The sequence below is a fragment of the Rhincodon typus genome, chromosome 38 (assembly GCF_021869965.1).
Source record: "Rhincodon typus isolate 14 chromosome 38, sRhiTyp1.1, whole genome shotgun sequence".
In the NCBI taxonomy this organism is placed as follows: domain Eukaryota; kingdom Metazoa; phylum Chordata; class Chondrichthyes; order Orectolobiformes; family Rhincodontidae; genus Rhincodon; species Rhincodon typus.
Genome location: NC_063369.1, coordinates 7070965 through 7098171, shown reverse-complemented (window position 1 = coordinate 7098171; position 27207 = coordinate 7070965). Strand labels below are relative to the sequence as shown.

The 27207-nt window shown below is 40.2% G+C and overlaps 3 protein-coding genes across 3 annotated transcripts in view; 1 reads left to right on the top strand and 2 right to left on the bottom strand.

Annotated features, from left to right (window-relative positions):
• Positions 1-9101, top strand: part of rnaseh2a (ribonuclease H2, subunit A) — a 33000-nt gene extending 23899 nt beyond the window's left edge. The window contains exon 8 of the mRNA XM_048617901.1: positions 5187-9101. Coding sequence (XP_048473858.1) covers positions 5187-5322 — 136 coding nt within the window. The 3' untranslated portion in view covers positions 5323-9101. The remainder of the gene's footprint in view (positions 1-5186) is intronic.
• Positions 1-27207, bottom strand: part of LOC109935584 (microtubule-associated serine/threonine-protein kinase 1-like) — a 340839-nt gene that overhangs the window by 45775 nt on the left and 267857 nt on the right. The window lies entirely within an intron of this gene.
• The window catches only part of rtbdn (retbindin), a 54212-nt gene continuing 37132 nt past the window's right edge, over positions 10128-27207 (bottom strand). The window contains exons 5-6 of the mRNA XM_048617902.1: positions 22351-22462; positions 10128-14922 (exon numbers count right to left, since the gene is read on the bottom strand). Of these exons, the coding sequence (XP_048473859.1) occupies positions 14653-14922; positions 22351-22462 (382 nt within the window). The 3' untranslated portion in view covers positions 10128-14652. The remainder of the gene's footprint in view (positions 14923-22350; positions 22463-27207) is intronic.

Genomic DNA, 27207 nt, shown 5'->3' with positions numbered 1-27207 from the left:
TCTTCCTAATTAAGATATATTTCCTCTTCCTTTTTCTTGCATCCAAAATATATTGTTTCCCATTTCTGCACTTACCAGCCAGTGCTGCAAACTTAAACTTCCATTCTTGCTTTTTTTAAAATTTTCATCACAATTTATCATGTTTGCCAATGCGGTCTCCTGTACACATATTTATATTACTGATTCTTCAGTTCCAGTGTGCTGTTTGTTTGTTTGTTTGTTTATGAATGTTTTGAATTATTTCAATATTGTTACCCAGCAAATATTTGATAGTCTTGATGATTCCAGTTCTAACTTTTTCAATAGAATCCCTACAGTGTGGAAACAGGCCATTTGGCCCAACAAGTCCACACTGATCCTCCGAAGAGCATCCCACCCAGACTCAACTACATCCCCACACCCCCAACCCTGCACCTCTGCATTTCCCATGGTTAATGCACCCAGCCTGCACATCCCAGAATACTATGGGTGAATTTAGCATAGCCAATACACTTAACTTGCTCATCTTTGCACTGTGAAAGGAAACTGGATCACCCAGCAGAAACACACAGACACGGGGAGAATGTGCAAACTCCACACAGACAATCGCCTGAGACTGGAGTCGAACTGGGATCCCTGGCGCTGTAAGGCAACAGTACTAACCACTGAGCCACCATGCTGCCCTCACTTCCTGCGTCTACCCTGTCAAGTACCCTACGAATTTTGTGCATTTCAATAAGTTGTCTCTCATTCTTCTAGATTCCAATGAGTAAAGGCCCAATCTACTTAATCTTTCCTCATCGGACAATGCTTGCATACCTGGGATCAGCCTTGTGCACCATTGTCGGACTGCCACCAATGCCAGTGTGCCTTACTCGACAAAGGGACTATGCTCCGAAAGCTTGTCTTCAAACAAACCTGTTGGACCACAACCTGGTGTCGTGTGATTTCTGACCTTGTCCAATGCCAGTATATCATTCCTTAGAAAAGAGGCCCAAAACAGTTCAAAATATTCCAGCTGTTGTCTGACTAGCGCCTTAATAAGATTTAATAAAACCTCCCTACTTTTATACAGTAAACTTCTACTTTAAAAAAAAAAGTCAGCTACACAAATGGAATCGTAGCTATTATTGTAGAAAATATTTTAATTTGGTATACAGCAACAGCAGTAACCACTTTTTTTTTAATGTTAATCAAAATTAGATATCCACTTCGGCTTAGGTAGCATTTTCATTTTTGAGCCACTCACAGACATTGAGCGTGTAATCATGCCAAGACTTCAGTCAGTACTGCACCGTGAGAGCTGCCAGCTTTCAAATGATAGTAGCTCCCTGTCAGGTGAATCTAATCGATCCTCTGGCACTATTGGAAGAGGAGTTCTCCCACTGTCCAGCACCACTGTTTTTTAAAAAAACAAAAAATAGTTAATCTCGTAGCTGTTAATGGAATCATGTCACATGAAACTTGATTGGAACATTAGTAACTGTACTTTATTGACTGTGAATCTGTTTGGGACATTTCGGGGTCATGAAAATGCAAAGGAATGCATGTCATTTCTTTCCAATACTGATAGCCCTAACAAAGCATCGGGCCATTACATAGACCTTAGTACAGCACAGTACAGGCCCTTTGGCCCACGATGTTGTGCCGACCTATTATCCTACTAAGATCAATCTACCCTGCATACCCTACATTTTATTATCCTCCATGTGCCTATCCAAGAGTCGCTTAAAAGTCTCTTAAAGTATCTGACTCCACTACCACTGCCGCCAGTGCATTCCACATGCCCACCACTCTGTGAAGAACCTACCTCTGACATCTCCCCTATACCTTCCTCCAATCACCTTAATTATGCCCCCTCGTAATAGTCATTTCCGCCCTGGGGAAAAAGTCTGACTATTCACTCTATCTATGTGTCTCGTCATCTTGTAAACCTCTATCAAGTCACTTCTTATCCTCCTTCGCTCCAATGAAAAAAGCCCTAGTTTCCTCATAAGACCTGCCCTCCAGTCCAGGCAGCATCCTGGTAAATCTCCTCTGCACCCTCTCTAAAGCTTCCACATCTTTCCTATAATGAGGTGACCAGAACTGAACACAATATTCCAAGTGTGGTCTAACCAGAGTTTTATAGAGCTGCAGCATAACCTCACAGCGCTTAAACTCAATTCCCCTGCCAGTGAAAGCCAACACACCATACACCTTCTTTACAACCCTATTGACTTGGGTCACAACTTTGAGGGATCTATGGACGTCGACCCCAAGATCCCTCTGTTCCTCCACATTGCCGAGAATCCTGCCGTTAACCCTGTGTTCTGCATTCAAATTCGACCTTCCAAAATGAATCACTTCACACTTTTCTGGGTTGAATTCCATCTGCCACTTCTTTGCCCAGCTCTGCATCCTGTCAATGTCCTGTTGCAACCTACAACAGCCCTCCATGCTGTCCACAACTCTACCAACCTTCGTGTCATCTGTAAATTTACTAACCCACCCTTCCACTTCCTCATCCAAATCATTTATAAAGATCACAAAGAGCAGAGGTCCCAGAACAGATTCCTGCGGCACACCACTGGTCACTGAGTTCCAGGCTGAATACTTTCCATCTGTCTTCTATTGGACAGCCAGTTTTGTATCCAGACAGCCAAATTTCCCTGAATCCCATGCCTCCTCACTTTCTGAATGAGCCTACCATGGGGAAACTTGTCCAATGCCTTGCTAAAATCCATATACACCACATCCACTGCTCTACCTTCATTGATGGTAGAGCATTTTAGATCACAATTACATTGTGATCTAAAATGTGGACAATTACAGTTAGTGATTTGAAATCTGTCCTTCCTTTCTTGTAATCTAGGGCTTCACAATTATCCTGTGCTACCACAGTGTCATATTGGTATCTGTTTCGAACTTCTTTTGAGCACAGTATAGTTCATGCCTCAATAATGCAGGCATTAGTACAGTTCATGAAATGTGAGACAGAGACATGGTTTGGATGCACAAAGGCAAGTGAAAATAGTGAAAGAAATAATGTGAGCTCTGGTGTGATGTTTACTGTGCCTTCTCTAAATTCTGTCTCCTTTCTCTTGTATGGACCAGGCACAATGCAGGAATGGGCAGTAATATTAGTTGACCTCCTTATAGTGCACACCATAAGATTATAAATCAGGAGCAGGATGAGGCCATTTGGCTCCAGTCTGCTCCACCATTCAATCATGGCTATGTTTCTCAATCCCATTCTTCTGTCTTCTCCCTGTAACTTTTGATTCCCTTACTAATCAAGAGCCTATCTTTGTTTTATATTTACTGAATGACTTGGCCTCATTAGTCTTCTGTGACATTGAGTTCCACAGATTCACCACCCTCTGCCTGAAGGAATTCCTCTTCATTTCAGTTCTAAAGGACCATCCCTTCACTCTGAGGTTTTGCTCTAGGCTCCTATTCTCTCCTACTAGTAGAAACATCTTCTTCATGTTCACTCCATCTAGGCCTAGCAATTTCCTGTAAGTTTCAATGAGATTTCCCCCCACTCCCTTCCTTCTAAATTCCATTGAGTACAGACAGGGTGTCCTCAACTGCTCCTCACATGACAAGCCCTTCATCCCCAGGATCACTCTTGCAAATCTCCTCTGGACTGCCTCCAAGGCCAATGCATCTTTCATTAGATACGGAGCACAATACTGCTCACTATATTCCAAATGTGATCTGACCAGAGCTATATTCAGCCTCAGGACATCCCGGCTCTTGTTTTCTAGCCCTCTCAATGAATGCTAACATTCTATTTATCATCCTAATTCCTAACTGCCAGCTGAACCTGCAAGTTAACCGTGAGAGGATCCTGAACAAAGACTCCCAAGTCTCTCTATCTGAAGCCTTTTTCCACTTAGAAAATCATTGATGCCTCTATTTCCTTATCAAAGTGCGTAACCTCACACTTTCCCATGTTGTATTCCATCTGCTACTTCGTTGCTTACCCTCCAGCCTGTCGCAAGTCCTTCTGTAGTTTCTGCGCCTCCACCTATCTATTTCCACTTGTGAAATAATAGATATCCTTCAGGGCTCTTGTGCTACAGTGGAAGTATCCCTCCCTCTTGGCTAAGAGGCCTGGGTTCAGGACCCACCTACTCCAGAGATGTGTAATAACATCTCTGAACAGGTTGGTTAGAACATACCTATTAGATGTCCTTCCTTTGGTCTTGCATTAACCTTTTTTGTTATTGATTTCTTTACACTTCACCTTCTTGTTTTTCCATTTAGTTGGAGCTGGATGATGCATTTTCATCCTTTTCATCTCTGCAGTCCAGCAGAGTTTTGACCCCTGGATTTTGGTGTTTGTACAGCACACTTTGTTTTGAGTGACTGATTGTGAATGGCAGGTTGTTGGCCACATGCTGAGTGGCATTAAATATTCAGCGATGGAGAAGTCCAACAAAAGAATTAACAAGAAATTGTTTCATTTGGTGACATCTAGTGCGTTTGCTTTTTTTAGAAGTCTAACTTATATCTGATACCAGACGCCTGAAATTATTCACTGTAGTAATTTCCTCTCCTTATCTAGTTGCAAATACATGTCAGTATCATGACACTGGTAGACTTGCATCATTCTGCAATGTAAGATCACAGTGAGATATGTTAGTACTGAGGATTGGGAGCTTTTCCCATTTCAGGCATACCTTATTGATGATTTAAGATGTCCAAGGCCAGATTTAGTGTAACCAGCTACGGAGTAAATTTGCCTCCACAAGCATGCATCAGCGTTTGTCAGGTGAACATCTATCCCCACCCTGGCCACAACTGTTTTTTTTTTTTTCCCCAGCATGACATGTTTTTTTTCGACACTATGCTCTGGCTTACCAGTTGGAGTGCAAATTAATTCAGACTTGGGGACAGTTATTTCTATAGGATCACACCATCTAGGAACTGCATTTAATTGCCCAGATTCTTTTCACACAGGACACTGGAAATCCAAAGGATTTTTTTTGTCCTACCTCTAGTATGTGCCTCATTTGAAAGACAAATGATTTAATGCCCTATTTGGTTCAGTTGTTGGTTAAGTTCAGCTCTGCCCTCAGAACTTTGTAACATTACAATCTGAAGCAAGAACTCTGAATTTTTCTTCCCAATCTTTAGCCTGGGATTCTGATGCCAGCTGCACTCCCAAATACTGTGTTTTCTGAAGTACATTTATTTTAAACATACTATTTTTTTAGGGATGACGACGAGGATGGCAACAAAAAGGAAACATCTTCAGTGCTATCCTACTTTCAAAGAAAGACCGAAGGCCCTAAAGATCAGCCACATCGTTTCTTCACTGAAAGGAAACTTGTCTCTCTTGTGAACCTATGAGAATGTGATCTCATGGATGTGGAAAAAACACGAAACAGAGTTTGGAATTCAAATGCTTATGTTTGGGGGCGTGGGAGATGAGGAAAACAAAAGCACAGAATGAGCTTTTCCAAGAAACAATTTGTTTGGAAACGTGGGTCGGCAATGAGCAACCATCTAGCCCATGCATGCCAGAAGCCACAGTAACCCTGAACTGAATGTTTGTTTCATGAGAATATTGAACCTGTAACTATTCATCAAGGACTTATTCCTTATCGATATCTAAAGTTTGGATTGAGTATTTACTTAGATTTGCATTGTTGGGTATTTGATTAAGACACAGAAGCTGTTTTTGAACTTCATTATTTTTGAGAATGATATTTATGAAACAACTCTTTTTGGTTCCTTCCAGAAGACTGACTTTGTTCAATTCTGATGAAAGGTCACTTGAGCTGAAATATTTCTGTCGACAGATGCTGCCTGATCTGTGGAGTTTTTTTCAAGGTTTTTTTTTTGTTTTTATTTCAGATTTCCACTATCTGGACTAATACTGCTTTTGAATCAGAGATAGTAGGAACTGCTTTTGTATGAGTGGAGGTAGACTGAAGACTTTTCTCTTTGACTGGTATCTCCTGTCACTTTAGATAGGAATAGGCTGGGAACAAATTTTCACTTTGTTTCTTTGAACTCTCCCTCTCCCTCCCCCTCCCTTTTATTCCTCTTTCTGAGGTGCTGCCTGGTGACTTCGGTTGAATAACATGCAGGGTCAGGAAATCCCTCTGTAGGAAATCATAAACTTGTCCTTAAGCTCTCTGTTTCTTGTGCAGCACATTGTAGTTCCAGAGCCAGTAGCTCAATATTTGTCTACAGAGCTTCAGCCTTGTGAAAATTTACTGATGGATGCCTGTGAGAGTTTAGAATTATACCAATAAAACATTGTCTTTTGGAACCTCTGGGCTGTCTTAGAAATACCTTTGTCTTTAACTCCCATTATCGTGGGCTTTTTTTAAAATTGAGTACGATGGCAAGCAGACTCCATTTGATTTTAGTTAATTAGCTGCTATCATGTCACAGAAATTATAGGTTTATCCTGGAGAAATGGAAATTTGCAAGTGAGAATTTATAATCCAACCTGAGACAAAATTTGAACCCTGAGAAGATCTTTATAACAATCCTATGACGTGGAGGATATCACTTAGCTAGTTACTCCAACGTGTGTTTTCTTTGAATTCCATATCCTCCTGTTAATTCATTTCTGTATTTATGTAAATAGAAGCAGGATGTTTACTGTCTACCCCAGTCCATGATTGATGGTTTAAGGTCCCCCTACATCTGTAGGAATGGTAATTAATGGTACAGTGCAGCAGCCTCATAGAGATTGAACCTGAAGGACATGGTCAAGGTTAAAAAGGAAGTAAAACTGAGATACTTCAGTACATCACTGCTGCTTGATTTAAGAGGCTAGATTAAGCGTAGAGATCCTGTAGAATGGTTTGATCCCACTGCCTTCTGCCTTGGAAGTGTGATTTGTATTAACTGTGGCTCAGTGATACTGACATTGCAGATTGTGCAGCTGAGACAGTGAATGCTGTTGCCACAGTTAACCTGAATGTTGTAATTGTGATCTGGTTTGGTCTCTCAAATCCCAGCCTCTACCAGCTCCATTGAGGTGATGGTGCTCCTCCAGTTCTGACTGTTGTACATCACTTTTTTGTTTTTATTGCTTCACTAGTGGTGCCCATGACTTAAGCTGCTAGGGCCTTAAACTCTGAAATTCCCTCCATCACCCTCTCCATCTCTCAGTCTTCCTTTTTAAGACTCTCCACAAAAATGTAATTCTTTCAGAGATCTCATGGTCTTCTGGCCTTCCATCTCCTCCTAAAGCACCTTGAGACTTTCTAATAAGTGCTATATAAATGCAAATTGTTTCATTCTCCTGAGAGGTTGCTTTGCTCTGTGCTCCTGTAGGGATGTAAATTGACCACATAAACAGGTTTAACACTGACATTTAATCAGTATGTTTAAACATGATGCTTATTCGGCAGCAGCATAAAGCTGTCTGGATTTTGCAGTCAGTAACTGCTGGTCTCAAAGAAAGCTACCTACATAGATCTAATTCTCTAGAATCTGTGACATGCTTTTCCCTTTCCAGTGGTAATTTAAATCTGGTGCCAAGTAAATGGATAAGATGAACATGAGAACATAAGAAATACGAACAGTAGGAAACGATTCAGCCACTTCGAACTTCTTGTGCCATTCAGTTGATTTGAATGATGGCCTTAACTCCCAATTCTTGCCACCCACTTCCCCACATATCACTCTAGAGACCCCTGTCGATTAAATAATTCAGCTTTGATCATATTCAACAACCAAGCCTCCACCTTTCATTAGAGAGAAGTCCAAATGCTAATGATCCTCAGAGAAGAAATTCTTTTTCATCTTTTGCCTTAACTGAAAAACACTATATTTTTAACCTGTGCCGCATCATTTTAGATTTCCCCACAAGGGAAAACATCCTCTCGGCGTCTACCCTATTAAGCCTCCTTAAAATCTTGTATGTTTCAGTCAGATCGCATTTCATTCTTCTTTTAAAATTTAACCTATTTTTTTCAACCTGCCCAGAGATGTTACTGCATACTTCTGGAACAGGGGGTGACTTGAAACCAGGTTTCTCGGTCTAGGGGTAGGGATTCTACCACTGGGCCATAAGAGGGCTCCAGCTCTCATTCTTCTAAATTCCAATGAATATAGATCCAACTGCTCAACGTTTCCTTGTAAAAAAAACTTTCGTCCCCTAAATTGCTCTTGTGATCTTCTCTGAACAGCTTCCAATCAAAATGCACCCCTTCTCAATGTATTGAATGGTACTATGATCATCAGGCTCTCGCTTTAACCAATAGTAACTCGCCCACAACCAACCTCTAATATTGAACAAGATCATTAACCAACAGTCATGTTCTGGTAGGTGGTAGCAGTGATCCCAACAAGCAAGGTGCCAATTGCAAAGTACTGCTCACATAAGGTAAACCAGGACATTACAAACACTTAATAGCCTTTATTTTTAATTAAGATGCCCACTTTTGCAAAATAATAGGTTTTTTTGTTATGCAGACGTTTGGCAATCAACAAATACAACATTAGGTTTTTTTTTTGGGTCAGAAAGGGCATTTATCAATTATTATAAATCAAAATAATTTAATCACCTGGTTGCAGCTCATTCAACAAAGTGCATGGTTTTCTAAGGATTTTAAACAGTGAAACAAATGGCATTGAAGGGGGTGTTTGCAGTGTAGATATCAGTCTATGCGAATCTCTACAATGCAGCCAACAGAGTAGCATAGATTCACTTGACACCAACTGCTGCATTTTCATGTTGCTCTGCAAATTAATGTATCCCTTCCATGTTAGCAGTTTTCATGGAGTAACAACAAGCGACAGTGACAATGTTGGTGGAATGAACACAGCAAACTCCAGGCTCTTTAATGAATTATGCACCTTTCAGACTTTAGTTTCCAAAAACTTGAGCATGAAAGAAAATTGCGCAAAGAGTCAGCAATTTAATATGTATTCTGTGAAAATTACCTCAAGTATACTTAAATGAAGATTTGGAGCTGAAAATAAAAATGATGAAGCTCACATCTGCTCCTTCAATGAGTGCGCAGAGGGAATATCAGATCCAACAAGCTTTGTAAATGTAAAATTAATTTTTTACAGATTCTGGAATGCAATGTTTTTTAACCTGGAGTCTCCTTTTTAATTGTTTTAAAAATCCAATCAAATAAAAATGGATTTGTAATCAGTCTTAACAATTTATTATTAATTTCTCCCTGAATGCATTCTTTCACAGCTTCAGTTATCACAAGGTCCCTTGAGTCACTAGGCCATTTTTCTCTCCTGATAATTATCCATTAAACATGACTTTGCTGTTCACTAGCAGATGGTTTCCTCAGTCAATTTCGGCAGCTTCAGCCAGATACATTGAACCTAATAAAAGCAATCAAACAGTGGGTTTTGCTGCTGCAGCATTGTGCACCGATGTGCTAATGCTATGCTGAATAAGCCTCCCTCTTTCTTGGAAGACATTTTACTGTCAATGCACAAGATAATTTCTCTGCTGCTGACTCCAGCGTCCTGATTTTCACATTCTTCTCACTTCAGTGGCATCCCTGTTTTTCTGCAGAAATGGAACTGACTGGCTGTAGTGCAATCTATTCACGGTCTGGAACTACAGGTTACTTTCCAGTTGTGGTCTCATCGTAGCCCTGTTGAATTACAGCTCATTGGCAATGGGGGGCTGTGGGAGCTAATTTTCACTAGCCCAAATGGGCTGCTGAGATTCAGGCAGCTGCCTAATTTGCACTGTAGGCAGGAAGCAGAAGGACATTACATCTTCAGGCCTTTGTGTCAGCTTTCCTGTAACACTTGTGCATCTGGACAAGAGTTGATTCACTTGGTACCCATATCCAAGTTATCAAAAGAGCGAAAACTAATTGGAAAAAAATGTAGCAACTATATTTTAGGGATTGATTTGTAGCTTCCCTTCTTGCATTCCTAATCGCAGCATATAGTGTATTGTGTCATGGGGAGTGGTGCCACAATGATTATTGGACTAATAATTCAGAGACTGGGTTCAAATCCTATCACAGCAGTTGGAGAATATAAATTCAGATAATTAAATAAATCTGCAATAAAAAGCTATTCTCAGTAATGATGACAAATTTCCAAATTGTCATAAAAACACTTCTGGTTCACTGTTGTCCTTTAGAGAAGGAAATGTGCTATCTTTACTTGGTTTAGCCTACAAATGATTGCTGAACCACACGAGGTTGATTTTACCTATCCTCTGAAATGGCCTTGCATACCATGACCTTTTTCAGGGCATTTAGAGATGGGCTATAAATGTTAGCAGCGCGCATGCTCCCCTGTGAATGAATTTTAAAATATTTTGAATCTTTTGTACAATGTAACACCACTATAAGTGTAAACCTTAACTGTGAAACTTTTTGTCTAGTTGCAAGGAATATCAATCAATTTGTTTCTGAACATAAATGAACTTCATGACATTAGAGGTTTTATCACCATGTTTCCCATTTTATTAGTAAATCTCAGTTCTGTAGAATTGCACAATATCAGTAGTTACAAGGACAGATAACCTGGTTAATAAAAATATAGAACAAGCAGAGACAAAAAAGCGCACTATCCGTTTATACAAGTACATTCTGTTTACAGCACACTCTGCAAAGGAACCAAATCCGCAGCAGATCGTTAACCTGCCACAGAAAGGTAAACAGACTTTAAAACCAACATATACGAGACGTTACGAGGCAGGAACAGTGCCTAAAATACAAAATAGGCTGCAATAAATTGTATTTAATTCTTAATTAAATGTATTTGACTGGAAAGGGGATGAAGGAAAGAGTGGAGGAGAGAGAAAGCAGTAGTTTGTGGCTAACCTATTGTGAGACAGGAGTACTGTATGTTGGTAAGAATCTAGTCTGAAGCAAAAAGCATCAACACAATAACATTCTCTGACTCTTGCTATAGTTTCCAATGTTGCAGGAGAATTGATAATTCATATGTATATTGTATGGAAAAAGGGTGGTTATGGTGCCAGGGTAAGAGTAGGGTCATTCATTCTCTGCCTCAGCACAGCGGAGGTCCAATTAACTTTAGTCAAAAGACCCATTTCTCCTTGGACCTTGAGAAGTTAGGACTACTCTGTTTGAACATTGTCAGTAAAGCCAGAGCCATCACCATATCAACACTGATGCAGTGCAGGAGACAGAAAATGATGATTAATTTATTGGGTCTAGCCAGAAGTGGATAAGTTTTCAACCCATCTTTTGTATCTATATTTCCCTTTCCTAGTCAGGAATTCCATATGATACAAAGTTGACAAAATAAACAAAAAATCTTTGTAAGCTTACCTGCAATAAACTGAATCAGCCAAAGCTTTCACACATCATGATCAAATCACCTGTGCTTTTGCATCTGTTACGAAACAAGCTGCTACTAAAACATGGATTCGGCTTTATTTCTGGTTTTGCTGATTTATTGTTTATGTTCCAAAAAGAAAAATTGTACCATTATGAGAAAACTAAGCAATTTTGAAACCACCTGACAGTGGCATGTTCAGAGGATAATCAACCTGCAGAGAAGGAACAAACAGAAATCTTCAACAAGGTCAGTTCAACTCTGCCAGGACAAGCGTCTACTGCTTATCAGCCTATTTCTGTTCAATGTTATAAATCTTGTTGATGTAGTATTGGCACATAAAGGGAATTTGAATTTTATAAGTTTTTGTGCTCTCTTGTTATGCAGAAAGTTGCTAATTAGATTACCACATCAATCAAATCTCTGGCAGGATTGGCAAAACAAAAAGATCTGTTTCTTTAATTGTTCAGTGGAGAAATGAAGCAGTCTGTCTGCTGACGTTTTCCATGTTATTGTTGACACAATTCATAGAAAATGCCAAGCCAAATTATTCACCTTCTGGTAAGCATGAACTTATTGTAGGATTAATGCAAAATAAATTGAAATGTAATGGTACAGCAAAAGCTAAGAATTATAGTTTACAATCAGTGGAGGAAAAATAGTGGACTTTTTAACAAATCGTTTTGGAAACATTTAGCATTCATTTGATCCTGTCCATCAAATGAAGATGATGAAATATTTTCTAAAAAATTAAGGTAGAGGATCCAAAAACTGATCCAGTACATACAGGATCAGTATCATCATCAAGAATTTCATTTACACACATTCTATGAAGTGATACCACTTGGAAGACAGATGTCCTGCTTAAATATTTAACCCTTAACTCATAAGTCGCCCAACTGCAGTTATCACTTGAGGTACCAATGGAAACACCTTGTATGCCAATTCATACAAACTGGTATGTCAGCAATAATGCACCACTTGTGACTGACCCATCTGCAATAATCAAACATTCTCTTGCAATCGCTGAGCCATGTACAGATATTTAGTAGTAAGATAGCCATTGGCTAAGTTGACTGGTTTGGCAGAATTGGTTACAGTAGCCCTACGCTAAAACTCAGTTTGGGGGGACTGGTGGAAATCAGTTCAGATTCCATTCTTGATTTTTGCTGGACTGATTTGAGCTTCCTTTCCTACTGTACCCAGATCTCAGTCAAGCTGAGTGCCAATACTCATGGTTAGAGTTTACACATGAACAAATGGTCTCTTGAGTGAGTGTGACTGGTAGATGCCATACTGTAATCTAGCATACATTGCTGCCTTCAGGAGGACTGAATCAAATATTGACCTTTTTTTTATTAATAAACAGCTGATCAATGATGCCATACTCACCCATTATGTGAAATCTCTTCATACAGCATAATATTATTCTAGTAAGGGTAACATATGTGTGTCCTTATGACTTTGTTATGCAATGTATGACATTACATCACCAATCCTGTATTTTTGTTTGATCAGCTTTGCTACAATGACATTTTAACATACACATTCTGAAAATGATCTCCAAATTACATTTTAATACGGCTACCAGTACTCCATAGTTATTGCATCCTTTTAATTCTATTATAATTTCTATTAGAAATTTACAGAAGAATCTTAGATCATTTCAGAAGCAAGAAAGTCTAAATGTAAAATCCAGCAAGTAAACTATATCTTCATGAATGCTTATATGTTCTTTAAATACAAGGTGCAACTTATAGACTATTATTAGACTATAACCCACATGCTGCCTCTTCCCCCCACAAACACACACACACACACACACACACACCACCACTTATCCAACAGAAGTAGGCTATGTGGCTCAAGCAAATGGTGGTCTACAACTCAAATTTTACAGCAATTGTTAAAAGTGCTAGATATAAATTCTCCTCTTTCCTAATAGTAGGAGTTAGGATCAGAGCAAGCAAATTCCACACAGTTTACACTGGAACTGCAGAATTGTAGCATCTAAAAGTTTGTGGCAAGAGCTTGGGTGGCTTTGAAAATTGTCCCAAATGTTCCTTCCCTTATCACAAGCATTAAATGTTTAATACAAACCATGACTAAAGGGAATGGAGATGACAGTGCTACGAGGAACTTTGAGTGAAGTGATTGCATACTGTTGGGTTAGTTCTCTATTTCAATGTCATATGTTTTGAATTTTATTCTGTTTTCTATGGCAAAATTATTTCAGAAGAGGTGTGATCCAGAGTTTCAAAATGAAGTGAGGAATGGCTGTGAGCAGGTTATTTTAACTTGACACTGCAAACAGGAACTAGAGAACAGGACTACAATGTTACCATGCCCTAACACTCTCAGATATTTCTTCCCAAACTCAGAAAAGTGGAATGATAAACTATTTGGAATAGAAACTGCTATTAAGTTTCTTGGACAACTTCTTAGTTGGTTCTCACAGGATTAAATGTTTACATTAATTTAGATGTTCAATTACTCCTCCCAAAATAATGTTTCCAGAGACATTTCAATCCATGGCAGAGGTCAGAGTCAATTGTAAGATTGGGGTAACATCCTGGAGTTGTCCTTCACAAATTAGTGACAGCGTTCACATGTTTGATCTATTTGCTAGTTTTATCTGCACAGTCATTTGTCTTGAATGAAGTAATGTGTCTTTTGAAGAAATCTGCACAAGTTCTGTGTAGGGGAATGACTCGGTGGATTAAAAGGAGAACCCTAGAATTTTATTAGGGATGGAGAGAGGCCCGTTAGGTATGTCCAATTTCCTGATGGACTGACATTACTGTCTAACTGTTACTAAAAGTTCATTCTTTAAAGGGTCCATCCATCTTTCTCTATTTTTGTGTTCGTTTTTTTTTGAATGATGATCAATATGTAGTTAGATGGAGGTAATTTGAAATTGATGGATGAAACATATCTGACTTCCTCTTCAGAGGAGTCTAATGGAAGCCGAGATACCACATTCGGACACCAGGTATTTCAGATTAATGACCCAAAATGGTATGGTATCAATTTTTCACTCCTGAAATTAGCAGCTTGATAGTAATGCTAAAACATTGACTTGGGCTGTAAACTTAATCCTGAATCAGCTAGTTTGTGAGAAGGAAAACTGACCAAGAAAATGTGGTGAGGATGTAGGAAGAAGAATAGGATATTTTTTTTCCTTCCTCTGAACTGTCATTCATGGTGCTATGGTCGAGTTTGGACTCATATCAGGATGGAATTTGATGGCTTTTGTTGAGATGTAGATGGGTTGCATGCTAGAACAGAGAATAGTTGAGGACTGGGATGGTGAGTATTAACTCTGGAATATTTTTCAGTGTGAATACAGCAAGGAGTAGATTTTAACAAGAGCAGCAACTATGCAAAACAAAAGAGAAACAGCAACCGTAGTTTTAACTAATCAGTTGTCGGGAACCCACTTCCACTGCCGTCAATGTCTTCCATGAAAAGTGAGCGCTTGCGGATGGAGAGCCTCAGCTTGTTCAGAGTGCTGCGCTTCTCTTTGCATGGGAGCGCCCCATTAATACCAGCTTTGGTGCTATCCTCCTGCATCAGGATTTTAATCACCTCCTTGTCATTCTCGTCCATGTTCAAGCAGTTACAGGATCTGACTTTGAAAGAACTTCCAGACATGCTTTCACACAGATCTTTTCCATTCTTGTACATCTTGGAAGAAAATAAAATGAAGAGAGCCATTAATCCATGTGTCAGCTAATTTCAGGATATTCACTAGAGAGCATGTTTTTTTATTGCTAGTGTGTACTGTTGTCACCATTTGCTAATACTATTATCAGCAGAGATAGTAGCAGCATCTAACTAAATTGCTTTTCTGTGCGACACTTTGTTACTCATCATGGAATATGTACATTGCATATAAAAGAATAGCGATGATCATTTAATGAAGGTCTGAGGTATATCTTCAGTGTTCTGACCAGGCAAGGAATTATGGTGGTACGCTAATAGTGCACTCCACCTACCATCCTTTGCATTTCTTAAGTCTTTTTGCCTCTTGATGATCTAGTAAGCTCCTGTTGCATTCCCCAAAATCCAAAGCAGTACCTTTCATTTATAGTCAGTACCTCTTACCACAATGTAAATATAGAATAGAATTAGGAAGAATACATGCAGTTCCACAAATAAGATATAGAACAAAAAACTACAAGTCAGTCAATCCCTTACTTTATAAAACTTAAATAAGATGTAAATGGTAGAGAACCTAATGGATCCGACCTGATAACATGTGATCTAGAGGCTTCAATATAAACTGTAGTGTGCTGGACACCTTTCACTTTCAATCTGTAAATTAAAGAGACCTGCATTTTGCAATATATCGTAACTGTAGACGGAAATCTGTATGTTTGTGCAATTCTGTTATTAATGTATACTTTATTTTAATGATTGTCTATTATGATTACTTTCATTTGTATCATCATCACAATTTGGCACATGCCACCATGGCTTTCTTTCAGTAAAACAATTGTCTAGCTTTAGTCGAACGCTGAGCAGCATGGCTGGATATTAACATTGCGAGAATCCCCACACCACCATGCCACCTTAGCAGTAAAAGCAGCAGAAGTGAAACCAACAGCTCTGTGGAGTGAGCAGCCTGAAGCTAAAACTAGGTGCACAGGAGGAGGCTACAGTGGGTGGGGAGGTTCTGGATCAAGAGCATAAGCTGGATTTTGCACGTTCTACTAAAGTACCCAAATCATAATAATGATTGCATTTCAGCCTGAAGTGTAGATTGGCATGTGGGCTGCTTGACGACTGACTGAGGAGTGGTGATAATAATGAGCTCCATTGATTATTTTTTGGTGAGTAGATAGTCAAATTAAATTGCATTTGTGGAGATGTAGTTAGGTTGCATGCACAGTTGCAAAGACCACTACATTCCCTCCTGATACAAGCCCAGCATTAACCAAAGCACCATGGATAAGAGTTCAGGGAAGGAAAAGAATCAATTCCTAAGCAGCATGCTGATCCTTGTTGGAGAATGCATTTTTGGATGTGTTGAGGACCAGATCTGGCACATTTGATTGATCAAAGAGCCTGCTATTTAGGCTCAAAAGGTTTCTTTGGTGATTAGAGGGCAACTGATACCTGTTGTGATGTACCCCAACACAAGTCACTGCTCTTGGATGGAGAAAAAGAAGAGAGCGTGTGGGGAAGAAAAACAATTTGGTAACAGAAATCTTTATGACAGGCAAATTCTAACTAAGACATCCTGTCCTACACATCACAACTGGGGGTGTTCATCTGTCTTGACAACTCTTCAAAACTAGCAGAAATATTCCGGTAAATTTCCAGCTGGCTGCAGAATTCTCCCTGGGGCCCAGCATCCTCTGAAAGACAAAAGCTTATCAATGCGATGTAATTCGTAGACATCTGTGACTATTTGTCACACATGTCATCATCTTTCAGCAAAATAGTCACACAATTATCATTCAGCTGGAACCAGGGTTGCAATGAATTTCAAGTGCTGTGAAGAAACTGCATGCTCTGCATAGTGGCATCGGTTCTTAAATATAATTACAAGCATTGAAGCAGTGAAGCTCCATATTAAATTGTGAATGCTATGCTAATAATCTAGATTCAGTTATGTCCAACATAATATCTGAAGAACTAAAACAGAAATTGCTGGAGAAGTTCGGCAGGTCTGGCAGCATCTGTGAAAGGAAAACAGTTAATGTTTTGAGTCCAGCAACTCTTCTTCAAGAAGGGTGTGTTTTTGTTTGTTTCCGATCTCCAGTGTCTGCAGTACTTTGTTCTATTTATTGTTTTATCATATCTGAAGAGATGCATTAACAAGCCTGAAACTGCTTTTCAGTGACTAATCAGTTCAGCTGTGCCTCAGTGCTAGCAGCCACACTAGGTTGGTCAGAATCAAAAGGTCATGCGTTCAAAATGTCAGAACAAAATTTGGGTCCAGCATTGTATTGAGGGAGTGCTGTACTGTCAGAGCCAGTGTTAATGTACTGACCGATCTGCCCTCTCAAGTGGGTGCAGCAGACCATTATAGACACTGTTTCAAATTAGAGGAACATGGTGTCCTGCCCACCACTTTTCCTTCAAACAACATCACTAAAGCAGATTATGTGGTCATTAGTTCATTGCTGTTTTTGGGACCTTGTTATACACAAATAAGCTGCTGTGTGACAACAGTTCATATACTGTGAAGATTTATGGGTTGACCTGAGGTCATGTGTGGTGCTACACAAATGCAAGTCTTTCCTTCTGATCAAATGAGAAGCTGAGTTTCCTACTTTTGAAATCCTTCCATGGCATTGTGCCACTCTACCTGCGTGACCTCTAGGCTCGCATCCCTTTGCAATATCTGCAGTCCCTCCAATTTGAGTTTCTTGAACACATCCCAAATTCTAACTAATCTAATTGATTGCCATGTCTTCAGCTGTGGTAGTCCTAAGCTCTGGAAATCCTTCCCTAAACTGCTCTGTCTGTCTGACCTCCTTTAAAGTACTGCTTCTCAAAATGTACCTTTATAACTAAGCTTTAGAGCATCTCCCTTAATATATCCTTAGGAGGCACATCGTCAGATGTGGCATGACAACACTCCTGTGAAGTGCTTTGGGGCATTTTACCACATAGCATGGATTATATAAATGAAATTTGTATTTTTGGGATCTGTCAGGAACTTGGGATTTATTAGCTGATCTCTGTAGCAACAATGGTGTCACAGTTGGTGTTGCTGCTCCTTTATTGGAGAGGAACTGCAACCATGGGTCAAATTTCTAATCATTATCCATGAGATTTCGATAAAAATGCATGTATATGGATAGCAAGTTGACCGTTGTGGGCACTGTTCAAGGTCACAGAGGCACAGTGAACACTTAGGTGAGTTATTGGAGGATGCAGGGCTCTAAGAAAACATTCTTCAGTAAGGCACAGAGAGAAAATATATGACCATAAAGTTTTAAGTTGCAATACAGTTACTTCATCACCAGTGTAGTGAGAATCTGATACTTGCTTTTAATGCAAAGCTGGATAAATATGAGCAACAAAAAAATAGCAAGTTAGATAGGGTTAGATGAAGAGGGATGGAAGGAGGCTCATATGGAACATAAACACCAGCATGAATTTGTTGAGCTGAGTGTCCTACATTGCACACAAATAAAAATTCATTGCTTTGATGCTCACTGTAACTTATTCTTTCTTAGGACCTCAAGCCTCCGATTAATTTTTGTAGCTTCTTCTTACAGACTTTAGTCTTTAAAATGCAAGCTTAATGTCATCCAGTCACGACTTGGCTGATCTTCTTTACTCAACAACTTTTATACTTACCTTACATAAAACAATAACTTAAAAGCTACACCTGACCCCTTTACCCAATCTGCCTCTATCTGGAATCCAATGTTTTAACATTCTTAATGGGTTGATTCTCATCCAATCTTCCCTTCTGCTCTCCTTGAATAAGAAAGTTTTAATATTTGACATAGACTTAGGAATATATAGTGCTGGATTAGATGCCTAGCGTCGAATAAGGGAAGACCAAAGATTGAAAATAGCTCACACTATTTTCTGTGATACTCTCAACCACTTTCTGAATCTCCTTAAAATGGTACCTGGGTCATAGAACATAGAACATAGAACAGTACAGCACAGTACAGGCCCTTTGGCCCACAATGTTGTGCCAAACTTTTACCCTAAACCTAAGGTCTATCTAACCTCCACCCCTATCTTATACTATCATCCATATGCCTATCTAATAGCCGCTTAAATGCCCCTACTGAGGCCGACTCCACTACCCTCTCCGACAATGCATTCCACACCCCTACCACTCTCTGAATAAAGAACCTACCTGACGTCTCCCCTATATCTACCTCCACTCACTTTAAAACTATGCCCCCTTGTAACAGCTACTTCCACCCTAGGAAAAAACCTCTGGCTGTCCACTCTATCTATAACTCTGGTCATTTTGTACACCTCTATCAAGTCATCTGGTTTGAAATCCATTCATTCACATGCAGCTAATGAATAGCCCAGAAGTTCAAATTACATCAACCCTGTATATTCTCGATTTTAAGTAGGTAGTAACAGGACCAGGAACTTGTATTTCTGCATTTTTTTTTCCATTTCTGCAATCAGCAGAACTCCTTTGGATTGGTTTACTGTTTCCAATCTCGTTTTATTCCAAGACAGTGATCATCATACGCCTTTTTGTCTTCTCAAAGTTGATCTTTGCAGCTTAACATTGTCAATTCTCAACAGTTACTCAGGGATGTTGATAATTTGGAGGAAGCTTACTTATCCTTTCTTGTTGGTTTGTTGGATTTTTCAGAGTCCTCATAGCAAGCTCTTTGTTTCCCTTTGTCTCAGCCTTTTGGCTGCAAACCAAATGTTAGGAAGAAAGAGCACGCATCTTTAATGTTCCAATCAATGAACTGTTGGTGAAGCATAGTCACCATTGTCATACAATGAAATACAGAAATCAATGTGTGCACAAACCATGATGGATATACGTGACTAATTTTTCCGATCATAGTAGTGGTCAAGAGAGAATTAGTTACCAGGACACCAGCAGGACTTCCTTCCTCTTTCTGTGGAACCTTTTGTGTCCTACAAGCAGGTGAACGGTGTAACGGCTTAACATGTTGTCCATTTGACAGCAATGTGCCTCTTTCTCAGCATTGTGATAATTTCTCACCCTGGATAAATGTGCTAAAAGTCCAGGAATGGGGCTCGATCCCAAGTCTTTTCACCTCAGATGTGGAGAATGCAACAAAACGGACCAAATAAATGTAAGAGGAAACAGAAGTGTTTTCAATTTAACAAACATATTTTTGTAGATGAATTCAAGTACATTTTCTAAAGGATTTGGCTGCAATGTGGGACAATATTTGCTTGTGGATTTGTGCATGTGGTTCTGATCATCACAATACAAGACTGCAGTGAGAGATTTACTAAGATGTTGCCAGGAAAACTTTAGCTTTGAAGAAAGGTTAGATAGGCCTGAAGAAGGGTCACTGGACCCAAAACATCAAATCTGATTTCTCTCCACAGATGCTGCCAGATCTGCTGAGTTTTTCCAGTATTTTGTTTCTGATTCTGCCGAAGTTCTTTTGGGTTTTTTTTAAAGGTAGGCCTATGTTGTGACCTATGAAATGAAGAAACCTAAAGGGACACTTATTTGAAGTATATAAAATTTTAAAGGACGAGAGAGAGTTGGTGGGAAGGATTGGTTTCCCTTAGCAGAATGGTCCATAACCAGGGCACAGATTAAAAATAATTGAATAATTGGAGGGATGCCGAAAAATCTTTTGTCCCAAAGAGGGTTTGAAATACTGCCTGGAATAGTGCTAAAAGCAGAAATCCTCATCACATTAAAAAAAGTGTAGATTATGCCACACAGGTCTACATGATAAGAGCTGGAGAGTAGAACTGTACTGGATTGCACTTCTGTTAGCCAGCACAGGCATAATGGGACCAATGGCTTCCTCTAAGCTGTTTCTATTAGCTCTGTTGGCTAGATTATCAAAACAACCTGAACCCAATAAGTGACAAAAGGTTCTGTTGCTCTCAGTACAGCTTTTGTGTTGGGTACACCTACTGTTTGGAAAACACTAGAATTGCCAAAAATGAGAACTAGCAGTAACAGATAAAGAGGTGCTACCTAGCAACCATGGAAATTCTTCAATAAATCAAAGTACTGTGAATGCTGACGATCTGAAACAAAACCAGAAATTGCTTGGAGAAAGTCAGTAGGTCTGGAAGCATCTTCAGTTCTGAAGAAGGGTCACTAGACTCAAAACATTAACTCTGCTTTCTCTCCACAGATGCTGCTAGACTTGCTGAGCTTCTCCAGCAATTTCTGTTTTTGTTTTATGGAAATACTTTGGCAGTCTATAAATAATGCAAAAGGCATTTCATGCTTGAGAAAATAGGATGTTTCTGTCTGATTACAGAATCAATGTAAATAACAGCACAAAATGAGAAGCTAATACTGAAATACAATTGGAATCAATCAGATCATTTGCATGAAAAGTAGGCTTTAATTACCCCCTAAAGTATATTCCCTGCTTCAGCAGTCACATTTCCTGTTTCTAAAACTTCGTTACTCTTGAGGTTTTGATGTTTATAATCTGATGAAGATTAAACTACTTGAGATACATTCTCCTTCTTCAAGAGCTGCTTTGGGCTTTGCCATCTGTGAGATTCCCCATCAAATCAATTAAGATAATATCTTCCCTGGGTTATTCGGTGACGTTTAATGCAATGTCTCTTCATGAATCATTGACATGATGCAGTGGTGGGGGTTGGGGTCTCATGTCTCTGTTGTCTCAGTCGAAAATGAGATCTGATAGAGCTTTGCAGACAATTTTAAACTCACACTTTACAGCTCAAAGGCATGTGAAAGAACAATGCAGACATTTTTTTTTAAAAGGACCTTTTATTTTCTTCCTGAGATCACACTGCAGCATGGACGAATCTCTGCCTCCCTCTCCACTCCCCCACTTGCCATTCTCAAGTCTAGAATATGGTTGCTTCTGCATCCTAAATGAATTGATAACATGCTTCAGCATAGCTGGAGGCAACTGACTCAAATTTAGCCAGTCTGCACTCTTCTCTGAGGGGAAGGCTGGTGCTTCTGCTCAAACCCTGCGAGCTTGGCTGCGGAGGAGGATTGCGGTCAGTGGCTGGAGTCATGTCACTGCTGAGCTACTATGGCAACAAAGTATTTTTCATCCTGGACGGAAAATGAAAAGCAGGATTTCCACCTTGCTGTGCCTTCCAGAAACTCTTGCACTACCTTCCAAATGTGCCAAATCACACTGAGGCTCATTCACTGCTTTGCAGGTCATTTTTTTTTCTGCACAGCAAAATCCCACAGCAATGCGGTGCATGATTTGTCGCACCTGCCTCCCTGTTGAGGGAGGAGCATTGGAACAATTTATCAGATGGAGCCAACTGCACTGATATTCTATCGAATTATTGGTGTAGGCCTGGAGTGGGTCTCAACCTTCTGATGTTGCAGATCTAGCCATGAGGACAGAATAATATCATGTTACTTTCACCATCATTTCAGTCTTCTCTGTGTTAGAGCTGCTCTAACATCTGTAACCTTGCCACTGTTCCTACCTTACTGAAAGGAATACAGTCCGAGGTGCAGGTGCCCCGAGTGCGATTTGAACTGTTCAAATCTGCATTCCAGTCCCGAACGCAGGTCTGATCATTCTCACATGCTTCGTACCTGTAGAGGGAAAATGGAACTGCTTTAGATCATCCATAATCACCAGCAGCACGCCCATTAAGCTGGTTAAAAAATGAACGAGTTTAACAGTATGTGTTGCACTGACTTAGACTCATTGAGATATCTAGTCCCATTTGCCAGCATTTGGCCCATCTCCCTCTAAACTCTTCCTATTCATACACCCATCCAGATGCCTTTTAAATGTTGTAATCGTATCGGCCTCCATCACTTCCTCTGGCAGCTCATTCCATACACACACTACCCTCTGCTTGAAGCAGTTGCCCCTTAGGTCCCCTTTATACTTTTGCCCTCTCACCTTAAACCTATGCCCTCTAGTTTTAAACTCCCTCACCCCAGGGAAAAGACCTTGCCTATTTATTCCATCCATATCTCTCATGATATTATAAACCACTATATGGTCACCCCTCAGACTCCGATGCTCCACGGAAAATAGCTCCAGCCTATTCAACCTCTCCCTATAGCTCAAACCCTCCAACCCTGGCAACATCCTTGTAAATCTTTCCTGGACCCTTTCTAATTTCACAACATCCCTCCTATAGTAGGGAGACCAGAATTGCATGCAATACTCCAAAAGTGGCAAAACCAATGTCCTGTATAACCTGACCTCCCAACTCCTATACTCCATGCACTGACCAATAAAGGCAAGCATACCAAATGCCTTCTTCACAATCCTATCTACCTGTAACTCCATTTTCAAGGAACTATGAATCTGAACTCCAAGGTCTCTTTGTTCAGTAACACTCCCCAGGACCTTATCATTAAGTGTATAAGTCCTGCCCTGATTTGCCTTTCCAAAATGCAGTACCTCACATTTATCTAAATTAAACTCCATCTGCCATTCCTTGGTCCATTGGTCCATCAGATCACGATCCCGTTGTAATCTGAGGTAACCTTCTTCGCGGTCCACTACACCACCAATTTTAGTGTCATCTGCAAACTTACTAACCATATCTCCTATGTTCACATCCAAATCATTTATATAAATGACAAAAAGCAATGGACCCAGCACCAATTTTTGTGGCACACCGCTGGCCACAGGCCTCCAGTCTGAAATGCAACCATTTCACCACCACCTTCTGTCGAGCCAGTTCTCTATCCAAATAGCTAGTTCTCTTTTTTCCATGTCATCTAACCTTGCTAACCAATCTATCATGAGAAACCTTGTTGAACGCCTTACTGAAATCCATATAGATCACATTAACTGCTCTGCCCTCATCAGTTCTCTTCTTACTTCTTCAAAAAAACTCAATCAAGTTAGTGAGATGCAATTTCCAACGCACAAAACCATGTTGACTATCCCTAATCAGTCCTTGTCTTTGCAAATACATGTAAATCCTGTCTCTCAGGACTCCCTCCTACAACTTGCCCACCACTGATGTCAGGCTCACTAGTCTATAGTTCCCTGGCTTTTCCTTTCCACCTTTCTTAAATCGTGGCACAATGTTAGCCAACTTCCAGTCTTCTGCCACCTCACCTGTGGCTATCGATGATACAAGTATCTCGGCAAGGGGCCCAGCGATCTCTTCCCTCGCTTTCCACAGAGTTCTAGGATACACCTGATCAGGTCCCGGGGATTTATCCACCTTTATGTGTTTTAAGACATCCACCTCCTCCTCTGTGATATGGACATTTTTCAAGATGTTGCTATTTATTTCCCCACAATCTCTATCTTCCATGTATTTCTCCATAGTAAATACTGATACAAAATATTCATTTAGTATCTCCCCCATCTCCTACGGTTCCACACGTAGGTGGCCTTGCTGATCTTTAAGGGGCCCTATTTTCTCCCTAGTTACCCTTTTGTCTTTAATGTATTTGTAGAATCCTTTTGGATTCTCCTTAACCGTATTTGGAAAATCTATTTCATGCCCTCTTTCTGCCCTCCTGATTTCCCTCTTAAGTATACTCCTACTGCTTTTATACTCTTCTAGGGATTCACTCGAGCCCCACTGTCTATACCTGATATATGGTTCCTTCTTTTTCTTGACCAAAATCTCAATTTCTCTAGTCATTCAGTATTCCCTATACCTACTAGCTTTGCCCTTCACCCTAACAGAGTCTCTGGACTCTTGTTATCTCATTTTTGAAGGCTTCCCATTTTCCAGTTGTCAATTTACCTGCAAACATCTGCCCCTATCAGCATTTGAAAGTTCTTGCCTAATATCGTCAAAATTGGCCTTCCTCTAATTTAAAACTTTAATGTTTAGACCCAGTCTATCCTGTTCCATCACTATATTAAAACTCATACAACAATGGTCACCAGCCCCAAAGTGCTCCCCTACTGCCTCAGTTCCTAAGAGTAGCTCAAGTTTAGCACCTTCTCTAGTAGGTACAGCCACATATTGAGTCAGAAAATTTTCTTGTACACACTTAACAAATTCCTTTCCATCAAAGCCCTTAACATTATGGCAGTCCCAGTCTATGTTTGGAAAATTAAAACCCCTACCATAACCACCCTATTATTCTCACGGATAACTGAGACCAAATTTGTTTCTCAATTTCCCACTGACTTATTTGGGGCGATGGGGGGAGATCTACAGTACAATCCCAATAAGGTGATCATCCATTACTTATTTCTCAGTTCTACCCAAATAACTTCCCTGGACATATTCCCAGGAATATCCTCCCTAAGTACAGCAGTAATGTTATCCCCAATCAAAATGTGACCCACCCTCCTCTGTTGCTCCCCTTTCTATCCTTCCTATAGTACCCATTCCCTGGAACACTAAGCTGCCAGAATTGTCCATTACTGAGCCACATCTCTATAATTGCTATGATATCCCAGTCGCTTGTTCCCAACCATGCCCTGAATTCATCTGCCTTACCTGTTGGGACTCTTGCATTGAAATAAATGCAGTTTAAGTTATCAGTCCTGCCTCATTCTGCAGTTTGTTCCTGACTGTTTGACTTACTCCTTTCCCAACTGTACCAGTCTCAGACTGCTCTCTTGCCTCACCATCTCCTCAGGTCCCACCACAACCACCACCCCCTTTGCTAGTTTAAATCCTCCTGAGCAGCTGTAACAAATCTCCAATATATTAGTCCCCGTCCAATTTAGGTGCAATCCATCCTTCTTATACAGGTCACCTCTATCTCAGAAGAGTTTCTAGTGATCCAAAAATGTGAACCCTTCTCCCCTGCATTAGCTCCTCAGCCACGCATTCATCTGCTCTGTCTTCCTGTTCTTTCCCTCACTAGTTTGTGGCACCAGGAGTAATCCAGGTATTACTACCCTCAAGGACCTCTTCTTTAAATTCCTGCCTAACTTGTTTTGGCATGTGACCCAGCAGTCCTGCTTTTACAATATTTTCATTAGGCAAGCATTCGTAAAGCTACTCAGTGGTGAAGGTTCTCTCGGCTCAAGGTTCCTCCTTTCCCATCATGTCTATAGATATGGAACTGCATGAATCCATATGTGCCTAGTATTCCTTGTACTTTGCCCAAACTGCTGTTCTTGTGTTGACAAAATATTTGGCTGTGGGAAGCATCACAGGGAAGACAGGCTCTTTCATCTGCCATGGATGAGTGGCACCACAAATGCCAAGATAAATGGCAAAAGTACCAGAGACAACAGCTGGTGGGGGAGCATTCCATTGCCTGAAAGGATAGTGGAAGCAGATTCAAGGGTAGATCATTAGTTCAAAAAAATACAACTTTTGAGACTAAAGGAAAGCAGGGCAGTGGCTAGTTGAAGAACCTTTTCAAAGAAATGACAGGCACAATGCCAAAGTTGCTACTTTCTGCGCTGTGTCTATGATTGTGTAAAAAAGAAGCGTTTTCCACACACAGCAGCAAATGGCACTACAAGCCAAGCAGGAATCATCATACTTGGCTGACTATTCCCTTCTCCTGCAAGACCAGGTCACTGGTAATGCCCCACAGCCCACTAGCCCTCAATTGAGATCAGTGACTAAAGCATACAGGATTTATGTTCATTTTGGCTCAGTCTCACATCAGCCACTTCATTCACTCACTCAGCAGTGTATAACAAGAATGGCAGCAAATGGGATGGGCAGGAGCAGCTTCCTCTGTGAACTAGCTCTTGTCTGACTTTTATAGCTACCACTTGCTGATAAATAACCCAGGAACAGAGTTTACCATCAGGTTATTACTTTTTGAAGATGTTTGAGAAAACAAGAAATTTGGTAGAATCCACTGCAAAATGTTGTCTCTTGGCCTGATTGCGAACTGAGATCGATATGGTCGTATACTGAGATTCTGCTGCATTTTCAGAAGTGGGAGTAGATTCAGGAAATTAATTCTGTCTCATCACTCTTCTGATGTCTCACCAACTCTATCAAAGGAGTAGCGGAGTCTCATGACCAAGAAATATTCAATTTAGCCCCTGGTCTGGATGGGTTCAGTTGATCTCAATGGGCGAGCATTGGGACAGTAAACTAATCTTGATTTAAGGATGGCAAAAATCAGAAAGTCATCCCCTTTGTAATCATCATCATTGGTGTTGCTGCAAGTGTGCTGACTTGAAGTCTGGCTCAACGCTGACACCGTGAACAGAGGACTCCCCACTGTGGAACAACCTGCTGACACCTGATACTTAGGTCACTTGAGCAGAAGGGTGAACACTATTATGGAAGAAAGTCGAGGTACTTCCTCAAATCTGCCTAAATGTAATCCTGTGATATAGGTTTGTAATTGGGTTGGTAGGTAGAAGACAGAGAGTGAGGATAATGGGCTCATTCTCAGTCATGTGCATTCCTTATTTC